At 31.9% G+C, this 22093-nt stretch overlaps 1 protein-coding gene and 1 long non-coding RNA gene across 2 annotated transcripts in view; one reads left to right on the top strand and one right to left on the bottom strand.

The window, feature by feature from the left end:
* LOC148605495 (cadherin-related tumor suppressor-like) overlaps positions 1 to 19939 on the bottom strand; it is a 61182-nt gene extending 41243 nt beyond the window's left edge. Inside the window, exon 1 of the mRNA XM_088550776.1 lies at positions 14269 to 19939. Coding sequence (XP_088406902.1) covers positions 14269 to 19461 — 5193 coding nt within the window. The 5' untranslated portion in view covers positions 19462 to 19939. The remainder of the gene's footprint in view (positions 1 to 14268) is intronic.
* Positions 19940 to 20020: 81 nt separating this feature from the next.
* Positions 20021 to 21792, top strand: LOC148605494 (uncharacterized). The gene is made up of 2 exons (XR_015916193.1): positions 20021 to 20956; positions 21539 to 21792. It is a non-coding gene; the product is annotated as an uncharacterized LOC148605494 (long non-coding RNA).
* The last annotated feature ends 301 nt before the right edge of the window (positions 21793 to 22093 follow it).

Genomic DNA, 22093 nt, shown 5'->3' with positions numbered 1-22093 from the left:
TATTAATCTTTCGTACATTTCAAAGATAATCCTCAATATCATGACATATCTTGCACATTTTGCGTTGGACTGTATGTCTATTTCAGTTTTTGGGGTATTTATCTTCCTAACATTTCAGAAATAACTATCAATTTGATGACATATCATACATATGTTTTGGACAGTATGTCTATTTCAGTTTTAGGGTATAAATCTTCCTAACATTTCAGAAATAACTATCAATTTGATGACATATGTTTTGTATTGGACTGTATTTCTATTTCAGTTTCAGGGTATTTATCTTCCCTACATTTTGTCTTTTAATGTCATTCCATGACATCTTGTAGATTGTTACAATGTTATTACATGGTATTGTTAATATCTATTCAAGAAAAGAATATTTGTCTTTGTCACCTTGAAGGAATAATCATTAATATAAATTATTTGGCACATTGAACCCATTACATAATCGGGTACCACTTGCCTTTTACCAGAAAAAGTATTTATCTTCTGAACAGAAAAAGATCCTGTAACATGCAAGTAAGAAAGAATACTTTCAGAACTGAAGACAAAGGTAAATCAAAGCAAGAGTACTATTAGAACTGATGACAAAACTAGATGATGTACATCGTCATATCCTCTTCTTTTTTTGTGATTCTTCCGATTTGTTAAGCCAATGCTTGATCTGCCGACAAACAAGTCATTACACAACACCAGATGTAAAGATTCTTGGCTTTTTGTTTCCCAGATGGTGACAAGACAAGATTATGCACATCAGCAAAAGCAAGAATTTGAAACTACATTTTAGCTATTCTTTTTTCTCTGTTTTCCCAGATGGTGAAAAGACAAGATTATACTCATCACCAAATGCAAGAATTCACATCTACCTTTATCCCAAAGTTTTTGCTGTTTTCATTGCTGATGATTTCACAATATAAGGACCTTCCTCAGACATATGAATTCACATATATGTCTTCCACCATCAAGATTCTAGACAAACTGACAAGGCACGGTAATGCACAACCCCAGATGCAAGAATTTGTTTCCATGTCTGTCCCCATGTTTTGTGTCTGTTTGCATCACTGATAACAGGACATAAGATCAAGGGCACAATCAGATGTAACAATATAATTAATGTCTGTTCCATGAATATCATATCATTAGAAAGAGCAAAAATGATTGTTTATCTAATCATAGCTATTAGGCCAGTTCAAATAATTTTTTCGTGTCTTAATTTTCTACCCCACTTCAGAAGTATAATAATATTTGTATTTTTGACTTCATATTCACTACCTCTGTTGTATCATAGATGTATTACACATCTCAAATCTTTTTTGATACTAACAAAATAATAACTAAACAAAAACCTTTATTTTTGTATTTATAATAGGGAGGAGGTAGAAAATCATCAGACATTGTCTCATATTACAAACTAAAGTGTTAAAATGTTTGTGATCCCAAAGGTCCAAGACTCTAAATTTCTGACCTAGGACCTTTGCAGGACTTTCAGCACTTTGTTGAGGACTTTTAGTTTTCTCAAGTTGAAGTGGACCATCGATTTGAAAAAAGGAAAAGACAATGAACTTCCACGTTTGAAAGTGAACCTCTGCATACTACATGTACTTCCCTGCATCAAACCAATAGAATACTGAGCCATAGAAATTAGTTTAACTACAGGTACTGTACCTAACAAATTTTATAATACAGGACATGATCAACTTTAATGGAGAATGTAAATTTACAACAAATCCATTATATAATTCAAGTGATTGTCCTCACATATAAATCTTTCAACTAAGAAAACACAGCCATCCCAAAAGTGATTGTAATTCACTGTGCATTGTGAGCCATTTAAATGAATTACACATTATTTATAAAAGAACTTAAATTGACCAAAGACCGAACTGTCAAGTAAATTTTTTTGAAAATTTTAAATCCAGACCCGAAAGTTCACAGTGCTTAACCACCCACAATAAATACAAAGAACAAAATCTACCAACAACAAAAAATTGAGTAAATAGTTAAAACTGCAGTAATTGAAGTTCTCTAGTCTATATATACCGGACAAAAGATTTAAATTAAAATACTTCTATAGTTTCACATATTCACATATTCAATGTAAAATATAGGTCAAAGGCATAAATTTAGACAAAAAGCTTGGATTGTTCCTATAAAAATATTGACAAAATAGTGAATTTAAATTTTAATACAAAACTCTTAATTGTGTGAAAACAGCTACTGTTTCTCCATACTGAAAAAGTATTTATCACCCTTTAAAAAAAGAAAGAAATTCATGTAAATCTAAAAATTTGGTTGACGTTAAGTACTGTTCTTAGGGTATAAAAATCATATAGAATGCACTGTAATTTTCAAAACTAAGGGAGATAACTCTGTAAATGACTCTCAAATACAATAGAGTTCATTGGATTTTCAATGTTGATTATCTCCTAAGAGCAGGCAGATTTGAATGAATAACTACACATTTCATAGCAAAGATCCATAAAACAACTTAATTACAAAAATAATAATATGTAGCCTTTTTTGGGGTGTATCACATTTTTCAGATTTTGCATGATTCTTACAAAGACAGCTACTTAATACTTAAATTTTGGTTATGTTCTAATACAGAAAAAAAAACAGGAAAACTTCCTGCCAGAATGTTTACACTATAACCAGTCAAAAAAAATTCATGATAAGTAATCCAAGGACAAGAATATAGGAAGAGTTGTTTTTACAACCTAACAAATGTATTTATACAGTTTCATTGATTATCTTGAGACATGATGGATCACCCCTGTCTGGTTTTCACACAGGACCACACTTAAGACACTGTAACCCTCAAATTTTATACAAAAGACACATCAAAGACTTTAAATGTAAAATCATACTTTTTTTTCCATATAAAGTCCTGCATATAAAAGGACAAAAATTCTTCATGAATTCATGTAGAAACCTTTTTACAAGATCCAGAAATGTTGTGTCAACTTCAAGAAACTGAGGATAATGCTATCGGGTTTAACCTAAAAATGATTACAGCAGGAGATATTTCACCTATTGTACAAGCTGACGATTTAGTTGCAGTATAATATGCACTGAGTGAGCATAAAAGTAAACGGTTCAAAAGGTACAACAGTACACGTATTTTAAGTTTGTAATTATAACGGCATAAACTTTGGTGAATTAGTTTGCTTTTCAGTCAATTTTCATTTCATATTTATTCTCCACTTTGATCAGTGATCCAAGTATTTTATTCCTTCATGAGTTTTATATGATAAGCCCTGTCAAACGAAAACCCTTACAGACCAAGCAAAAAATGTGTCGGCATGGATTCACCATTTTGAATAGACACTCACAAAGAATCTCATTTAAAATTTTGTAATGATGGTGTTGAACATCAAAATTTACAATTCTAATGACATTCCCTCTCCGTGACTAGAAATTCGACATAATCGAAATTCATATAGAATAAATTATCTTCAAATTATATCTAAAATATTTTGTTTATGTCTTTTCCTGAACATTTTGGTTTATGTTTTTTTTTTACATTATTCATTGTGAAAGAAACAGAAAATGAATACTTGCATCTATTAAATCATATTAAATGTTCCAGAATTTAAATGGTATTAATATAAATTAATAGATCTCTGGATAAATTGAATGTAGACTGGGATATTACATTCACACCTTTCTCTGACACCTACTTGAAATTAATACAGCCAAAATAAAAGAACCTGTGTTCACAAAAAAACATGTTCTCAATACAAATATGTAATACTTGAGTTGTATGGTTCGACAAATAAGAATATTCATATTGTAGATATGAAAATAAGAGAAAAACTTAAGAAGTAAACTTGCTCAAACATCTTGTAATCTGTAACTATGGTACATATAAACCAAGAAAAGAAAAATCATCATTAAATATTTTAACTAGGAACTCAAAACTGGGTTAAAGCATTTCATGTAAAGAAAAACATATCTGTATCATTACCACTAGAAAAGGAAGAATGCCCCTGTAACAATGTCATATATTGGTATACATGTCATATATTGGTATACATGTATATTTTTAAATCCTATTTGAAAACTTCCAATTACTGTGAAAATTTCCCAAGCAGTTCCAGCAAAACTTCTGTTTACAGATCAGAAGGTGCTTTACTACTAGTTACTAAGTTACTGTACGATTATTGAATTACTTGTCAATTTATAATACTATCAATTATAGTCAATGTATGAAAAACAGTCAATAATCAACTTACTTATGACAGCAATCATTACCAATGCACTAAAACAGTCAACAATTGTAAACTTACTAAAAACAGTTAATAATTAACAATGTACTAAAAAAGTCAATCATTATGAATGCACTAAAAACAGTCAGAACACTGTTTTTCTAGGAATGACCAACAGTACAGCAATGTTTGGGTTCGACTGTTCTCGTCACACTTGAAAAAGAGAAAAGAGTCACACTTACCAGTAATCAAGAAACTCAACTCAACTTTATCATTACAAAAATTCAGCCAAATATCACATTTAAAAAATATACCCTCACATTAAATAAAAGACTGCAAAATTGCAATTGTTTAAACTAATAAGACAAAGGGTAACAATCTAATTTCAGATGTAAGATGGTTTCTGACTGGATCAAAAATTTTGTTTATCATCTCATAAACTAAATTTTGTAATGACTAAGATGTCATCAAACTTTTCTAACGATTTACTTGTTGAATTTTGGTACTAAAATTAAATTATAAGGAATGACTGTTATATTTTTTGGGTCTATTTGAAATAACTTTAATGCCCATGGTGCACACTTTAAAATAACCTGTGTGAGGTTATTTCTTCATAGTTGTGTACTATTTCTTTTGCTAATCTGTCATGAAGATAACTATGTATTGGTAAATTCTATGGAACGATCCCTCATTTATAACAATTTATTATTAGAAGATAAAGAATATGTAATCATCGACACTGCACAGAATTGTTATATGAGCCTTGAAAGTTCAAAGTTAGTACATTTTAATGCACCCTGCATCTAATAGAAACTCTTCTCATCAAAAACTGGAGAAAATTAATACTTAATCATTTACTGCTAAACACTTTCAACATAAGAAGTGGTAAATTACTTCAGTAACAAATTTCTCCTAGCTGCTGTTACTAAATGGATGTTTTTTCTCCAATCAATCACGTCAATTAAGTTGTACTTTCACAGTCAAACCATAATAATTCTTCATTTTAGATGAGTTTTCCACTAAAAACAAAATGTTTACTTTCACATTAACAAAACAATAAATTGGATTACATAGCATGCAGTAATACACTACAGACTAAAGTCTCCTTGGTAGAGATATTCATGTATATATGTCTTTCCCAGGAAATTTAGAAATTCATTCAATTATATCATTTTACGGTACAATCTTGACAACTTTATAATGCAAACAAACTCTGCCAGATATTGGTGAGTCTTCTTTCCACATATGATATTTTTCTAATGTGGGAAAAACAAAGGTTACAGATAACCTATGAATCATAAAAATGAAATGCAGGAAATATTTAAAATTTACTCATTTCTTTTCTTTAACTTGTTTTTGTTTTTAAATTTTAGAAAATCTTGTAAATTTACTTCCACATAAAACAAAATGTACATGTTTATTGCAAACAATACATTTTTCTTGCAGCCATTTGCTACATGTACATTATATGTACATCATAACATGTTGCGACAGATAAATAAAACGAGACCAAAAAAAAGCTGTCCATGAGAGACCCAAAAGGGTAGTCAAGGATGTTAAGGACCCTTTCTGTCACTCAAATACAGAAAAACAAGTACTATCTTTAAATAAAGATGGCTGACGATGTAGTAAAATTTTATTTCTAAGTCTCTACATTTCTTTCAAGAAAATAACACATGGCACACAATTTCAAATTTTTGAAAGTTTTTTCGAATGCAGTTTCAAATTTTCTACAGTTTTTTGAATGCCAGTAGGTTGTCAGTATTTGGCCAATCGTGAAAACTGAACTGCGATCAGCAGGCTTTCAAGTGACTTTTTTGTAAAAAATAAGGGCTATTTTTAGGGCCAGATTCTTAAAAAATAAGGCTAAATTTAGGATTTTTTAGGGCTTTAAACACAAAAATAAGGGATGACATTCTTTCTTTTTCAATTATAATACTAAAAGAAAAACAAGTTACTTACCACTGGCTAAAGACAACAATATAAAAGCTATTTACCAAACCAGAAGATCATGTCAGTGGTCATCAACAGTTGTATTCAGCATCTGCTAATGACCACCAAAATGTCTTCTGAGGTGTTTATTTGATCATAATATTCATTTTCTGAAAGTACACTAAGCTAGATACCATTAATACAAACAATATAAAGGGAAATTACAATTTAAAAATTTCAAAATTCGAAAAATAAGGGATTTCTCAACAAAAATAGGATTTTTTAGGATTCTTCTGCTTTTATTAGGATAATTAGGGCTGCTCTTGAAAAATAAGGAAAATTAGGAAAATAAGTCTGGATCAGGTGACTTGTGTTTCCATAGAAGCGCATCTTTAAGGTCAAAGGGTAAAAAGCAAAGCTATGCTGAATGTGTTGGAAACACAACAAAAAATCTCTAGTCCACCTGACACTTAATTTGCAAATTATTGTTAAGATCTCCAAATGTTACCTTCCCATGGACACAATGACAGATGGACTATCCATCCTTAACTTGATTAACATAAATTTGAACATTCCATATAGACAAAGGTCAGAATTTAGATTGTTTTGTAATGGGATCCAACTTCCTTATGCTTTCCTTTTGTAAACCCTTCATTATGGACTTCTTTCCTTATTTCACCAAATAAAAGGGGGGGGAGTGGGTAATGAAGTAGATCTATAGTTTCTTTATAGAACATAGTTGTTAAATCCATAACCAAGATTATTATTTATTTCATTGTAAAAAATATAATTTCTTTACAGAACATAGTTTCTAAATCCACAACCAAAATTATTAATTATTTTATTGTAAAAAATGTAAGCTGGAACTTAATCAACATTTAATAAAAATGATTCAAACTTTTGGTTCCATTAAAATAAAAAACATCTTTATCGAGTTAATTTGACTATTTCAACCTTTACTTTCCAACAAACTTTCGCACACATTTATTATCATACAAATGTACACATTCTCCACTAAAACCATAACTATGTGTTTAGACAATAATTAAACCCTCAGTCATTTACCTAAATTGTCCAACTGGGGAACAAAAGGAAACAGGTAAACACACCTGTTCAGGTTAACGATGTTGATCAATGACAAATGACAATCTGGTCATGATTAAAATGATTACAATTTATACAGTTCAATAAAAATGCCAGATCAAAATGGTGGCACCCCTCTGAGAGGTTACATTCCTTTCTATCTAAACCAACCATCAAACCTAACATAGTACTTTATTTTCTTTCAAATAACTTAAGATGAAATTCGGAACATTCTTAATCATACATTTTGATTAAGGATTTCGTTGTTATTTAGAATACAATACAAATTTAAAACCTGGCACAGGTCAGGCGAAAAGGGTGTCTCATTGAACTATAAATGACACACCTTTAAATGGAGTCTATTTTTATACCATAAAATCATTGACGATCTATCGAGGGTGGACAAAACCGCCATGTTTACTTCTAGTCCTTGTTTACTCATAGCGGAAAAATGAAAGAAGACAAGTACTTAATGTGTTGACCAAGGAAACAAAATTATTGTCATTAGAAGACTTAAAATTGCTGACTAGAAGAAGAAAATTATATCAGAAAAATACTTAAAAAATTATGACTCATTTTTCCTTTAATTCGAGCCATTTAAAATCTTTTGAAAATTTATCTCTAAAGAATGTCCAGCACAATAAAACTTAACAACAAATGCCAACTTAAAAATTTAATAAATGCATGCTGTCACAATTGAAAAGCCTCAGGTCTTCACCTCTTGCACCTCAAAAAAATTACAAGTTGTATGTCAAAAAAAATTTCAAGTTATACAAGGATGTTTTTTGCTAAAAATACCTCCTGTCAAAAGACAGATAAAAATCTTGTTAATTTCATCTCTGCACCTTTGTGACACAAATGTAAAACATGCTTTATGATAACAACAGCTTTAGTGAAAACATTCTTACAATATATACAACTTTGCCTAAGGCCAATGACACTCTCTTCCCATCTTTTAATTAATGACCATTACCAGCCTAACCAATACACACTTATCCAACTTAAATTGTGTATTAGGAGAGGGAGTCCATTTCATTTTATGGGACCATAATTCATATTGTTTATTGTACATTTACCTGTAGTTTATTGCAATTCTTTAGTACCTAGGTCATTAATGTTATTATGGCCTAAAGAATTAAAAGTTGGACTATGTACATCAATTGGTTTATTATACATATTTAACAACAGTAGAGAAATGTGTCTAGCATGTCCCTATGCATGTCAATCTACATATAAATGCCTACAGAGTGACCTTATTGTAAGGTTACTCAGTAATAACAATGATATTGAGTCTGAATGGCAGCATATAATAACCTAAATGATTGAGATTTCCTTATTTTTTTAAATACCTGAGGTCATGGAAAAGCAAAAATCAAAGGGGAGCTCACATCAATACAAATTATTAATTCATAGAAGTTTTAAGTGCACTGCATAAAATGTTTTTGAGTACTAGTCTGTAAACAGAGGATTTCACCCATTTTTGTATGAATTAAGACCAAAAATGGGAAGAGTGAAATTTATAAAAATCAAAAGAAAGCACACATAAATAGAAAGAAATAATTCACCTAGGTTTCATTAAAATTGGTAGCAGAAATTTTGAGTTATACATTAGACAGATGAACAGACATCAGTGTACTATAATATGCCCACAGTCCAGTCAAGAAAAACTGTATACAGCACAAGACCTAAAATCTCAATAAAAAAAGTGCATGCAATACAATTTCCCCTCAGGATCTGCGTTTTTATCAAAAGTTTGTTTTTTTTTAAAGTGGCATGAAAAAGAATGTGAAAATTCTTGAAACATTTTCTATTCTAAAAATGAATGTTTAATCACCAAAATTAATTACAATCTATAATTTTTAAAAAAAATTTGAGTTGTATAGTAAACACAATTAAATATATAATAGAACCAACAAAAAATACCTAAAACTAGTAAAAATATGTAAAATTACCTCCAGGGCACTCTTATCAATCTCACAAGTGGACAACTTTATTATAAGTCTTTTCAGACCAATTACAGAGAAATAAGTAAAGAAATGCTCTAAATTAAAAAACTTATTAAGTCTTATTTCCATGGGTTTACTTAATTTTGTTTGATTTAGACAGTTGATAAAACCTTCAATCTATTTCATCAAACACCAGAATGAATTGACATCACACATGTACAGGATGTGTAAGCATGTTGAATCGAATCTACAAATCTACGCAAACGGTGTCAATTTAACCAAGTGTAAAGATGTCAAAATTACAGTATTGAACAACCAGGTGCTCAGAAAGGTACATTAAAAAGAAGTTTGAAAAGCTCAGAATTGTAAAGTTCATTGCCTAAACTAGTGATGTCATTTGTGACGAAAAAGCATGGTGTGGGTACCTTGTACTTGTAGGTTCAATCAACATGATAAATGAAATAAGAGTCATCTCCTATATTCTAAAGACGCCAACTCTTTCAAAATGAAATTTAGTGACAAAAGAATTTTTTTTTCTAAAAACAATACAAAAAAGTATCTATACCTAAAGAATACAATTAACAAATAGAAATATGAAGAATTAGTCAAAAAAAGTTCTTTCAAAGTTAAGAAAAGGGGACACCGTTCATTTATATTCAAAACTAAAGCCAGTGACTGAAGTGATATCATTGTTTCCATCAAATAAAAGAAAAACTTTTTAAAATACAATCATCGAAAAGAAATATGAGAAATTTAACCAAAAAAATCTTTCATCACCAAAGAAGAAAGGGTGACTCCAACCGTTCAAATTTGAAACTAAAGACGCAATCAATCAATAGAATTTTGACAAGTAGAGGATGACCGACAGGTCTTAAACCAAGACTAAATAACTACAAATTTCCCAATAAATAAAGAGGCTTAAGTCACTAAATACTAAAATGTTACAATAGTGTTACTAATACGGCCATTGATTTTCTCAAGGCATTTTATCATGGTCATGCAAGCTTGTCATTCTAAACCTACAATACCCTGTACCAATTGACATATTTTTGTTATACACCTCTATAAAACTTTTAAAACAACAAAAGACTGGCCAAGAAAATTGGTAGGTAGACAGATAATACTGTATGCTTGATTAAAAACATTTTAAACATTTTTATAGCCCTATGAATAAAAGAAAGATCAGGGGGCTGAAACAGGGATTGATTCGGATTTCATTAAACTGTTATTTTAAATCCATTTTTTATTTTGTGTCTTCAAATCGTAAAAACGATAATTAGTTGTAGAGAATATTTTTGGCAAAAAAATATAATTTCCAACATGCAACATACACACTCCCTCAATGCCTCAGCAGGCTTTGTAAATTAGACCTGGTAGGAAGTGGCCTTGAAGTAACTGAGCCCTGTCTAAAAATTATGTACAGGGCAATTTATCTTCATATTATTTTATTAAAAAATTTGAAAATTATGTTGTGTCTGAACAATAAAATTGACAAATAATTATGAATTGTGTTTGCCACACAAAAAGTTAATTTTACACTTATAAATCACTTATCAGAACTCTAAGTATATGTGTATGTGTACACGTTGCATTTAATGCACATTAATTTATTACAGCGGTAATTAATTTCTGCAACGTATACACATACAACTATATACATGTAACATTTAATTTAGTAAGGGTTCATTGACACTACATGCAATTTAATTGAAATTGGTTATTTACATGCACAATGTAATACAATTTTATGTAGGAAGTTTTTCAGCTTGTTTGCAAATCTTGATGTGGTATATGCAAAACATTTGTTTCAGTCTTTTTTTTTTGGAGGGCTAAAAATAAGCATGAAATACCTTTTATTCAATTCTGCCAGATTTTTAAGAGGAACAATATGTATTTATTTCAATAAACAACTTGTTATACATTGTATAAAAAGTTCTTTTGACTGCTGCAATCTTTTTTATGTTTGTACAAGGACAGGAACGATTTTAGAAACAGCATTTAGTAAGAGACTACCCACTTATTTCTAATTACAAACTTGTTTACGCCATGCAGACCATAAATAGGATAGGTGTTCTGATTACTGACATGTGTTTATCTTTTGAAATATTCTTCAGGGAGTTTTAACTTAAAAGATTATTGTGGTCAAATTTGTCCTGGGTTAAATGTATATTTCAGATTTTTATAAATTTGAGGGAACAACTTATGCTGGATGTGGTTTTTTTTTTCATAACAAAATTATAACCAAAAAAAATTCCACATTTCTGGGAGTAAATTTCAAATGAAATCAGAAACTACATGTAGACATATTATTCCTATTAGGTACATGTACATGTACATTTTTCTTTAAATATTAAGTGAAATACATGTACATGTATGTGTCTGCTAAAGTATGGAATTATTTTTTATTTTAATGCATGCACATACAGGTGTTCGGTTAATGCAGTTTAAAATGCCTAAACATTTCCTAGAAGTACATGGTCAATTTAGGATAAGAAATTGATCATTTTCCACTTAAGTACCAGTTCACATAAAAAATTCAGACACTGCTTTTGATAATGTGATTCATGCTGTAGAAAAACCCATTGAACAAACAATGTTTTTTTCTGTCTACATATGCTAATTTTATACATAACAATACTGGTAATCATTTCCATATTAAAATCTGCACTTTTAAGAAAAATATACTTTCATCTCCCACTAAAATCAACCAAATCAAACCATATCAAGAATGATAACTCTTGCAAAGTGCTAATTTCATGTATATGATTTTTATCTGCAAAGCGCAATGACAAAATGAAAATCTAAGACTGATTATGTGATCAGAAACATACACTGAACAAGAAATAAAAGAGAGTTTTTTGACATGCATAAATCACCCTCTGTATAATTTTTATAAAGACAGCTGCATGCTGAAGTTCACTCACTTATATGAGTCTTCTGAATTTCCAAATAAAGGTTTTTTAGTAAAGATATGAAATTTAACACCAAGGATATTTGTAATGAAATCTGTGATACACATTAGCCTGAGTTAAACAGGTTAAGTGTAGAAAATTTCAGGTGATGAACAAAAAGGTCTTTTTCTTCTGTATTCCATTACCCAGACTTATAATCCAAAACATTTTTTTATATTACCTTCCTTTTGTTATTTTATAAGCCACAAAAATAACACATTAAAGAGAAATGGTACAGGTATCGATTCTTTTGTAATAAATTTAAAGCTAGCTATAGATTTTTCATAGACATAAAATAAAATAAACGGTTGAGTGACAACTCATAGGGCTCAACTATTACAAATATTTCTTAAAGGAGAATTTCTCTTTTTTTGTTGGATTAAGAATTCTTGATTAATTCATTAATAAACTGGAAACGGAAAAATTTCCTTTTATTTGTATTTCATACTGTCGAAAGAAAACCCAGGTGTAATGTTTTCCTAAATTATAGGACCAATGTTCTTAACAAGTGCCTTGCATGGCTCTTTATTAAAGAGATAAAATATTTTGGTTGTCAAAGTCACTAAAAGGCTTTAGATCTCCCATGTATGTAAAGTTATTTCTGTTTTCTATCGCTATGAATATATGAATTTATAAGCTCTGATATCATTTATTAACATTTGTTCTATTTCATATCTGGTTATTTCATAACATGATACCATACATAATCCTCTGAAAACTACAAATAATATTGTAATGTCTTGTGAGAAAACAGATAAGTTACTGTATTCTTCCATGTTGTACACATACTTTTTTCCAACTTTTTCTTTGTTTCAAAGAACCAAATATAACATCAAGCCTTGGCATTGATAGATAAAACAACTACTACAAATGTAGAAAGCAGTAAAACTTTATTTGTCTATTTAAAATGAAAATGTTCTAAAAATAAAAAATGGCTTGATGTTGTCTTTGGTTCTGATTCATGAAATGTCTCCAGAAAAAAATATATTAACTCATTGTTTTGGTGTACTTATACCAACCACCCTCTCCTGGAACAAAGAAAAAGTAGAAAAAGTGTGCGGAATACACGAAAGAATATTGTAAGCCAGTACTACAAACACAATCCCTACATACAATGAAGAATATACCTTCGGTCATATTCTTGAATGTTACGTAACTATATCTAATTTGAAACAATTTTAAAGAACTTTGATACTTGAGGCAATCAAACGAAATGAAGACAGATAAACATTACAGATTGAGATACACAAGCATTGCCAGAGGGGGAGCGAATTTTGCACTTGAACAAATCATTTTGTAACAAGAAATAAGTCTCTTTCGATCAGTTCTCTGTGGAACATTCCAAATTTAGAAGCTTAAGTCAGAGGCTATCTTTTACTAATTTGAAACTTGTTTTCCTTCAAAACAAATCAATTTTTAAATTCATATTTAAAGAATTTGTATTTGAACCCCCTGGACATTAAGTTCTTCTATACATGTACAAGATACCAATGTTGATAGAAAACATGTATTTATGAGGGAGATTCCTATCAAATTTTTAATGGTTCATGTCATAAATTAGTAATTCCTATCCATCATTTTAATCAACATTTATGAGATTCATCAATTTCTTACTCATCATTTTATAGGTAATCATCGTCAGTGGATCAGAGGTGATTTATTTGGAGGAAAAACATAAACGCTTATGGAGTGTAAAAATATATAAACTTTTTGTTACTGATGTAAATTGAACCAATCTCCAATGATATCAATGTTAACATATTTTCGCCTTTTATTTCCTTTTACAATTGATTTAAACTACCAGTTTTCCTTCAACCCAAGTTTTGAATCATTATTCTGAACCCTATTAAAACATTAATATTTCATATTTTATAAGAACAAAATACTCTACAGGTACAAGTAAGTCTAAGTTTCTAAAACTTTCTCTTCAAAAACATAAATTATACACTACAAGAATATTTTGTACATTAAAATGTACATGTAAGTGACACTGAAACAAGGGTCTAGAAATTTGGCCAGTCAATTTCAGTCATTCTGTTGGTCTTAAGAAGACAGGATTTTGTAAGCAGCTTGATTTACAGACTTCTCATAAAGGCTTGCTACATCATCAAATAAGATGTATCAAAAAGTATGAAAAATGAAACTAACCTGTGTGCAGCTTGCTTTAGGACTGCTCTGAGATGGCTGAACCGCACAAACTGTCACATCTATTGAACTCCCATGAATTTCTCTATCAACTTCCATTGAAGCACTTATAACTCCTGAATTTTCATCAATTTGGAAAAGTTGGTCTGATTTTCCAGTAGAACTTATTCCAGTAATGTAGAACTTTTCATTCCTGTATGGGTTAGTGTAAACACGCATTAGAGACTGACCAATACTTTCATTTTCCGTTATTTGAGTTGAATATGAGGAACTATCAAACTGAGGCCCATTTCCTGATGCTGGAACAAGAATTACTGTAATATCCATCTCCTTTGACCTTGGGATCATGCCATTGTCAGAGGCCTTGACCCTTAATGTGAAAGTTCCTTGACTAGAGGGCAAGTCAGATCTTACTGACAGAGTACCAGTTGATGGTTCCAGGATGAAGTAGGTGTTTTGTGTTAACAAAGTGTATGTAACTTTCCCATTGTTTCCTTCATCAAGGTCTTCAGCGGCAATAGTAGCGAATGGTCCTAAGGAAACTGGGTAATTCAATTTTATTGCATTCGTTGAAGTGAATTTAGGACTTTCATCATTTTCATCCATGACATTTATAAGAATGGATTTCTCTGCTGACCTTGTGTTTGTGATGTTTCTATCTGAAGCGACCACAGTTAGAGTATAAGATGAAACTTGCTCTCTATCTAGTTGAAAACCAGTGAAAGATATTCTCCCTTGTTCAGAATCAATGGTAAACATATTGTCGATAGGTTCCTGGTTTGCAATGCTGAACAAGATCTGTCCATTCACACCAGAATCTATATCTTGGGCAGAGACCTTCATAATAGACTGGAATGATTTCGCATTCTCAGTAATGGATGCCATGTTTGGAGTATTTATGAAAGTTGGAGTATTATCATTCTCATCCTTGATTTTTATGGTAAGGCTGGCATATGTTGGCATAACACTTGGTGTTCCTTTGTCAGAGGCAGAAACATTTAATTTATATTCATGTTTTGTTTCATAATCCAGCTCTCTATTTAAGTACAGTTTGCCCGTATTTGCATCAATCACAAAAGTTCCATCTCCACCAGTAATGGAATACAAAATCTGTGCATTGATACCCAGATCAGTGTCTGTGGCAGCAAATTGTATGATTTCATCTCCAACTACTGTAAACTCCGACAAGGCTACAGTATAGACTGACTGGGCAAAGAGTGGAGAATTGTCATTCACATCCAAAATTTTAACTAACACTGTACATGTGGCACTGTTTTGAATCTTTTCACCAGAATCAGTAGCCAGGACTTTAAGTACATAGTTGTCCAACGATTCCCTGTCAAGTACTCCATTTAGAGTTATCTGCCCATTTCCAGAGTTAATTATGAATAGTTCATCCTCATTGCCAGAAATAATTGAATAAGTCAGAGCCTGGTTTACACCACTGTCTTTGTCTGTAGCGGTAACTTTCACCACTGGAGAATATTTAGGAATATTTTCGTTGATAGCAGGACGGTAAACAATCAAACTGAAAATCGGAGGGTTGTCATTAGCATCCAAAATAAATACTTTTACTGTTGTTATATCTTGCAACTTTACAAATCCATTGTCACTCGCTGTGACCTCAATGGTGTAGTAATTATTCCCGGTGTCTTCAATAAGTTGTTCTCTATCAAATACTGCCAAACTTCTAATTTCCCCAGTTTGAGGGTCAACAGAAAACTTGTCATTACCTGTTTTCAGATAGTATGATATTTCAGCATTTCTGCCAATATCTGTGTCAGTAGCACTTACAGAGCCTATAACAGTTTGAATGGCACTGTTTTCCTTGATGTGCATTGTATAAGTAGTATTAACAAAGAGCGGTTTATTGTCATTGTTATCCAAAATGTTGATAGTGATATTGACCAGAGAATTTCTATGTTCTCTGCCAAAATCAGTGGCATGTACAGTTAACTGGTAATGATCCCGTTCTTCACGATCAAGAGGCTTGGCAACATACAAAGTACCATCAGGGAAAACTCCAAAAGACCCATCACCATTGCCACGAGTTATATTGTACATGATTCTACCATTATCTCCTAAGTCTGCGTCTATAGCTTGTAAGGTCAAAAACTGGTCATTCACAGAGGTGGATTCAATCAATGAAATTTCATATTTACTGTGTGAGAACACAGGTGTGTGATCATTCACATCAGTTATTTTCAGCATTATTTGTTGCGATGACATAAGTTGTGGTGTTCCACCATCAGTGGCATTGATGGTTAGCTTGTATGACCTATGATTAGAGGTTAACTTTACCAATGACCTTTCTAAGATGATCATTCCAGAAGTAGTATCAATTCTAAACAACCCTGACGATGAAGAGTCATGTAATGTGTAAGTCACAACTGAGTTTGGTCCTGCATCATGGTCCACTGCTGAAGCTAAATAGACCTGAGTACCAATGGGCAAATTCTCTGGAACACCGATCTCCTGACTATCAAGTTCAAATTTTGGAGCATGATCATTCAAGTCATTAACAGTTATTTTAACTTTAGTCTCGGTACTTTTGCTGTCAGTGTTAGCAATAACTGATAACTCATAAACCGCTTCAATTTCTCTATCTATTCCTTTAACTGCTGTTATAGTCCCAGAATTTGAATTGATGGTAAATACTCTGTTTATGTCTCCAGAAATGATCGAGTACTGTACTGTTTTTCCACTAGCCACTGCATTTACTGACCCAACTGTTTTTGCTACTGGATTTGAAACTGTGCCAGAGTCTTCTGTAATGCTGAATTCATATGGAGCTCCAATGAATGACGGGGCAATATCATTTTTGTTTGTAACAAGAACTTCTACTATTGCTGTGTTAGTGGACACATGAGCTGGATTTGGATCAGTTGCCTTAACAAGCAATTCATGCCTACTTTTCATGCTTTTTTGCAGTGTTTGTGCAGTTTTAATAATGCCAGAATTCTGATCCAATGAAAATTCCGGGTAATTTGAAACGAAACTGTATGTTATTTTGGCATTTAGTCCTGAATCTTTATCAAATGCTGTTACTCCTACTACAGTAGTTCCTATTGGCTGACTTTCTTCAAAATTTACAAAATATTTTTCTGGATAGAAAACAGGTTTTTCATCATTTTGATCAATTATTTTCAAGTACACTGTAGCAGTTGATGACAATGGTTGTGGCCCTTGATCCTTTGCCACTATTTTGATTTCATAAAATGCTGTTTCTTCCCTGTCTAGTATTTTTTGAGTTGTTAGCCTACCAGTGTTAACATTTATACTAAAAGTATTAGGATAATTCAACTGAACATCGCTGTGTAACTGATATGTGACTGTTCCATTTGATCCAGAATCGGCATCATTGGCTGTAGCCATTAAAATTTCATGTCCTGCATTTTTGTTTTCATCTAGCGTCACGTTGAAAGTTAAATCGGCAAAGGCTGGTGCCTTGTCGTTTTCATCTAATATAGAAATTATGACTTTGGTAAAGTTTTTCTTGTGGGGAGTAGGTCCACCATCGTGCACAGAAATATTCATAACAACAGTTGATGCAATTTCATAGTGCATTCTTGCGTTTACAGTCATCAATCCTGTTTTGTCATCAAGTTTAAACCAACCAAGTTCATTTCCTGACAAAATGGAATAAGTAAGATCCGCATTTTGACCAGAGTCCTCATCGTTGGCAGTCAAGCTCTCCACAAAACTTCCAATTGACATGGTTTCACCAAGTGTGATTCTATATTCCAGCTTTGGAAACCATGGTACGTGATCGTTGACATCAATGACGTACACTAGTAAGTTGGCTGCTGAGGACTTTGGTGGATTTCCAGAGTCAACTGCCACAATAGTCAGATTGTATGAACTAATTCGCTCTCTATCGGGCATACTTATCAGCTGAACAGAGCTATATTTGAAGTCAGAGGTTGTAATCATTTTAAAATGTCCTTTCTCATTGCCAGAGACAATTGATAGTGCAGAAATTTGAGTTCCTGGATCAGCATCGGAAACAGTAACTAATGCAACGACTGATGGTGTGTTCTGATTTTCACTTATTTCAGAATGTGGTTTAGAACTATCAGGATAATGTCTTATTGAAATAGTTGGTGCATGGTTGTTCTCATCAACAACTTTAACTGACACATATGCTCGCCCTGACAATGGTGGACTCCCTCCATCAGTGGTTGTTATTGTTAGAATGCAACTGTAAGGCTCACAATCAAGTTCACCAACTGACCTATCGCAACGTTGGAAACAGTAGAGAGGAGTTACTTTAGTTATTACCTCTCCTGTTCTGGAATCTATATCAAACTGACCAGAATCATCCTGCAGAGAGTATGTTATTTGACTGTTGACACCAATGTCATCATCTGATGCTGCTACATGTATGACTAGCGATCCTATGGGTGCACTTTCATTGATAGTTGCCTTGTACTGGCTTTGGTCAAATATCGGTGGGTTATCGTTAGCATCATCAACTCTGATTAGTATTTGTAAATAGCCAAATTTCGGTGGTGAACCGTGGTCTTGAACTGAAACATTGAGCTCATAGCTTGATCGCTCTTCTCGGTTAAGTTTTTCTAAATTTCTAACAATAAGAACTTCGCCATATTGAGCTGTGTCGTATAAAACTTCAAATTTATTGTCATCATCACGAGTTACAATTTCATAATTTGAAACGTTACCATTATTGCCTGAATCTGGATCAGAAGCAGTTGATAATGAAACTTGTGAACCTTTAATATTTTCTAGAAAGTTAATGGTAACAGTATGTTTTGGAAATGTAGGAAAATTGTCATTGATATCTAGAACCCGAATTCTAACATTAATAGGATGCTGTTGAGTATTTGATAATGAGGTACCAGTTACAAAAAAGCTAATGGTGTTTTGTGAAAGTGTTTCTCGATCGATGACTACTTTAGTGGCGATTTGGCCCGAGTTTTCATTCAATTGAAACAAAGTTTGCTGATCTTGAATGTGATATGTGTAACCCTGAATAACAGGCAATGTACCTACTGGTGAATTTGGTTGTAATTCCTCAGAAATATTGTAATATACAGTAATAATGTCAGGTGTCCCGCCAGGATCTGGCAATTGAGAAGTCACTACTAGAATTTGTAAAATGATGAGAAATGTAACTTGAACACAAGTTTTACTATTCCTGATTAAATCCATCTTGTGGAATAATGTTGTACGCATTTATATTCCCCTAGAAACAGGTTTTTAATCAATTTTCTCATGTATCTTTGAACCACACATTAACGTTTTTGATGTGGAGTGTATTTGCTTCATGTAATATCATTCCTCTCAAATCGACACATTTCCGAATTTTAACAATTATTACTGTTTGTTAGTAGTAAGCCCGTAATACGAAAAGTACACATTTTGAGAATATAATACATAATTATAACTCGCCGTTTGTTGACAAAGGTGATTTTCGTTCGACACTCACCTGTGTTCAAACATGCTACCTGGTTTTCGTAAATTTCACACCTGCGGGCTGTCTTTCAAATCACAAAACAATATCCTAGATGCAATTAACAATCCACGAAGTAGAATAACGAAGTCACATTTTGTCCAAGTCTTTCAAAAAGTTCATGGTTCCAAATTTATCATGATGTTCTTGACGATTTCTATGTTCCTTTCAAACAAACTGTAGAAAATGCTAGGTACTACGTCACATTATTGCTCCGCCCCTCTCATTCTGATTGAAAGTTCGATATTTTCCACCTGAGGGGAGTTGTAAAGAAACAAAAAAAAATGCTATTGTTCAGTTAGTAATATTATGACATTGAAATATTTGGTAGTCAGACTTGAAAACTAATCGCAGACTTACAGCTACTTTCAGAGATGCCCTATCGGATATGATAATTCTATATAGCTTTTCAAAATTACCCCAAATTTGCCTCTCTAAGGTATGAATGGACAGATTTCAATTACCGGATTACGTAGAAAAATGGAATGTCAGGTATATCATAAATTAGTAATTTCTGTGGAGTTTCATACTGTGACCAGTAAGTCTATCCTAACTGAGAAGTCAATTTGAACAATTAATAGCAGGTAAATTATCAGGTAATAAATAATTAACGAGAAGCGTAATAAATACTGCAATAAAAATGGTTTGAAAAAATACCGATTTAAAAAATTAACAAACAACATTTCAATTAAAACAAAAACCAAACGAAATATAAAAAAGGACGAAAACTTTATGTAATTGCATTTGTATTTTGCTGAGAATTTTTAAAACTTGATTTTTTGTTTTGTTTTCTTTTTTTTTTCAATTCCATGAAAATTTTCCACTTTCATCTTTGAAATATTTACCTTGAATTCTTAAGGGACCAGACTGTTTATTTTTTTTTATAGTAACTTCTCAGCAAAACAGCAATTGCACATAAAGTCTGTACCTGTAAAAGCTTGAAATGCGTGCAACTTTGTAGAGAACGCACTTTAGTTTAAAAAAAAAAATAATATCCTTTTTCCAAATGAAATGAAAAAAATAATAATACCTTTTTCCAAATGAAATAAAAAAAAATAATAATAATATCCTTTTTCCAAATGAAATTAAAAAAAATGATATCTTTTTTCAGCAAAGATCTTGGAGTAAACGACCACTTTAACAAATGAATTAAAACAAAACAAACAACAACAAACAAAAACCCAAGACGATCAAACAGACAAAACTTTGCCGAATTTGGTAAGTAAACACATTAAAAATAAGACGGGCTCAGGCACAAAGATGCATATACCCTCAATTTATCATGAAAGAGGTGAAAAATCATACATTAGTTGTTCACATTTGTCATGGAACAGCAAAGCCTGGCTACATGGCCAAGTATTTAAGCACAACAAAGGTTTTTTTTTATAAGTTTAAATGAAAACGAATTATTGGTTTGATTTAAAAGGAATAAGCAAAACCAAGAATATCATCTGAAAAAATCATTCACTGAAAAATCCAGTATTATATTTGAAGCATTACTAGCAAGACCAAAACAAATCATAAATGCAAACGAAATCTATTCATTTCATATGTAACAAAATGTTGAACTTCTGCGCACTGTTGCTAAACCTGTAAGGATAACTCGATTATCTCCCATAAGGCACATGAATTGTAATAAGGCATTCAGAGTTAACCCCCTTTACTTACTTTTTTTTTCGGTATGTATATTTTTAGCGTTTTTTTTTTCATTTACGAAATTGCACGGTGCAGATTGCTAATTTGTGCATTATATATTGTAATTTGATGATAACAAAAGATTTCACAAATTTCTAATTACAGGTCTATGGTTCGCTTTGGAACTCTAAAATTACATGGCCATAGATACCCTTCTATCAAAACCCGAGGTACCTGGAATTTTGCAGCTGTGGTAAGCCATCGTCTTTCATCACTGCCTCGCTTACTTTTGGTATGAAGTTGGGTACGTACTTAACTGTCTGACCATCGACGCATTGCTGTTGTGACAATCAGTATCATTATTTGAGCCAAAAAGAAATGGTATTAGCGCCAATTACAGTTGATTTTTGTATGTTATACCTTTTCCGCTTGTCTGCATTATCAGTCACCCCAGCTCACTATGGGGGTGGGAGTATGAATGTTAAAATGGTTAAAACACTGAAATCGCATTTATGTTATCTTTAAATCATCGTGAAAGAAGTGTCATCATTTTTCAAAATGTTTGACAAGCTATACGTAAAGCCGTCAAATATTCCCTCTATACGTCTCAATTTGGATTATGTCCCTCTTGACACTTCGAAACTTTGAGAACATATATGTACAACTTTAACACCGAGTACGAGTACATATTGTTAAAACTTTAATTATCTTTCTTTACCT

Source organism: Perna viridis, chromosome 10 (assembly GCF_037379345.1).
Source record: "Perna viridis isolate PV_CMFRI_1.1 ecotype Kerala chromosome 10, ASM3737934v1, whole genome shotgun sequence".
In the NCBI taxonomy this organism is placed as follows: domain Eukaryota; kingdom Metazoa; phylum Mollusca; class Bivalvia; order Mytilida; family Mytilidae; genus Perna; species Perna viridis.
The sequence above is the reverse complement of the archived record's forward strand: the minus strand, read 5'-3'. Positions and strand labels throughout refer to the sequence as shown.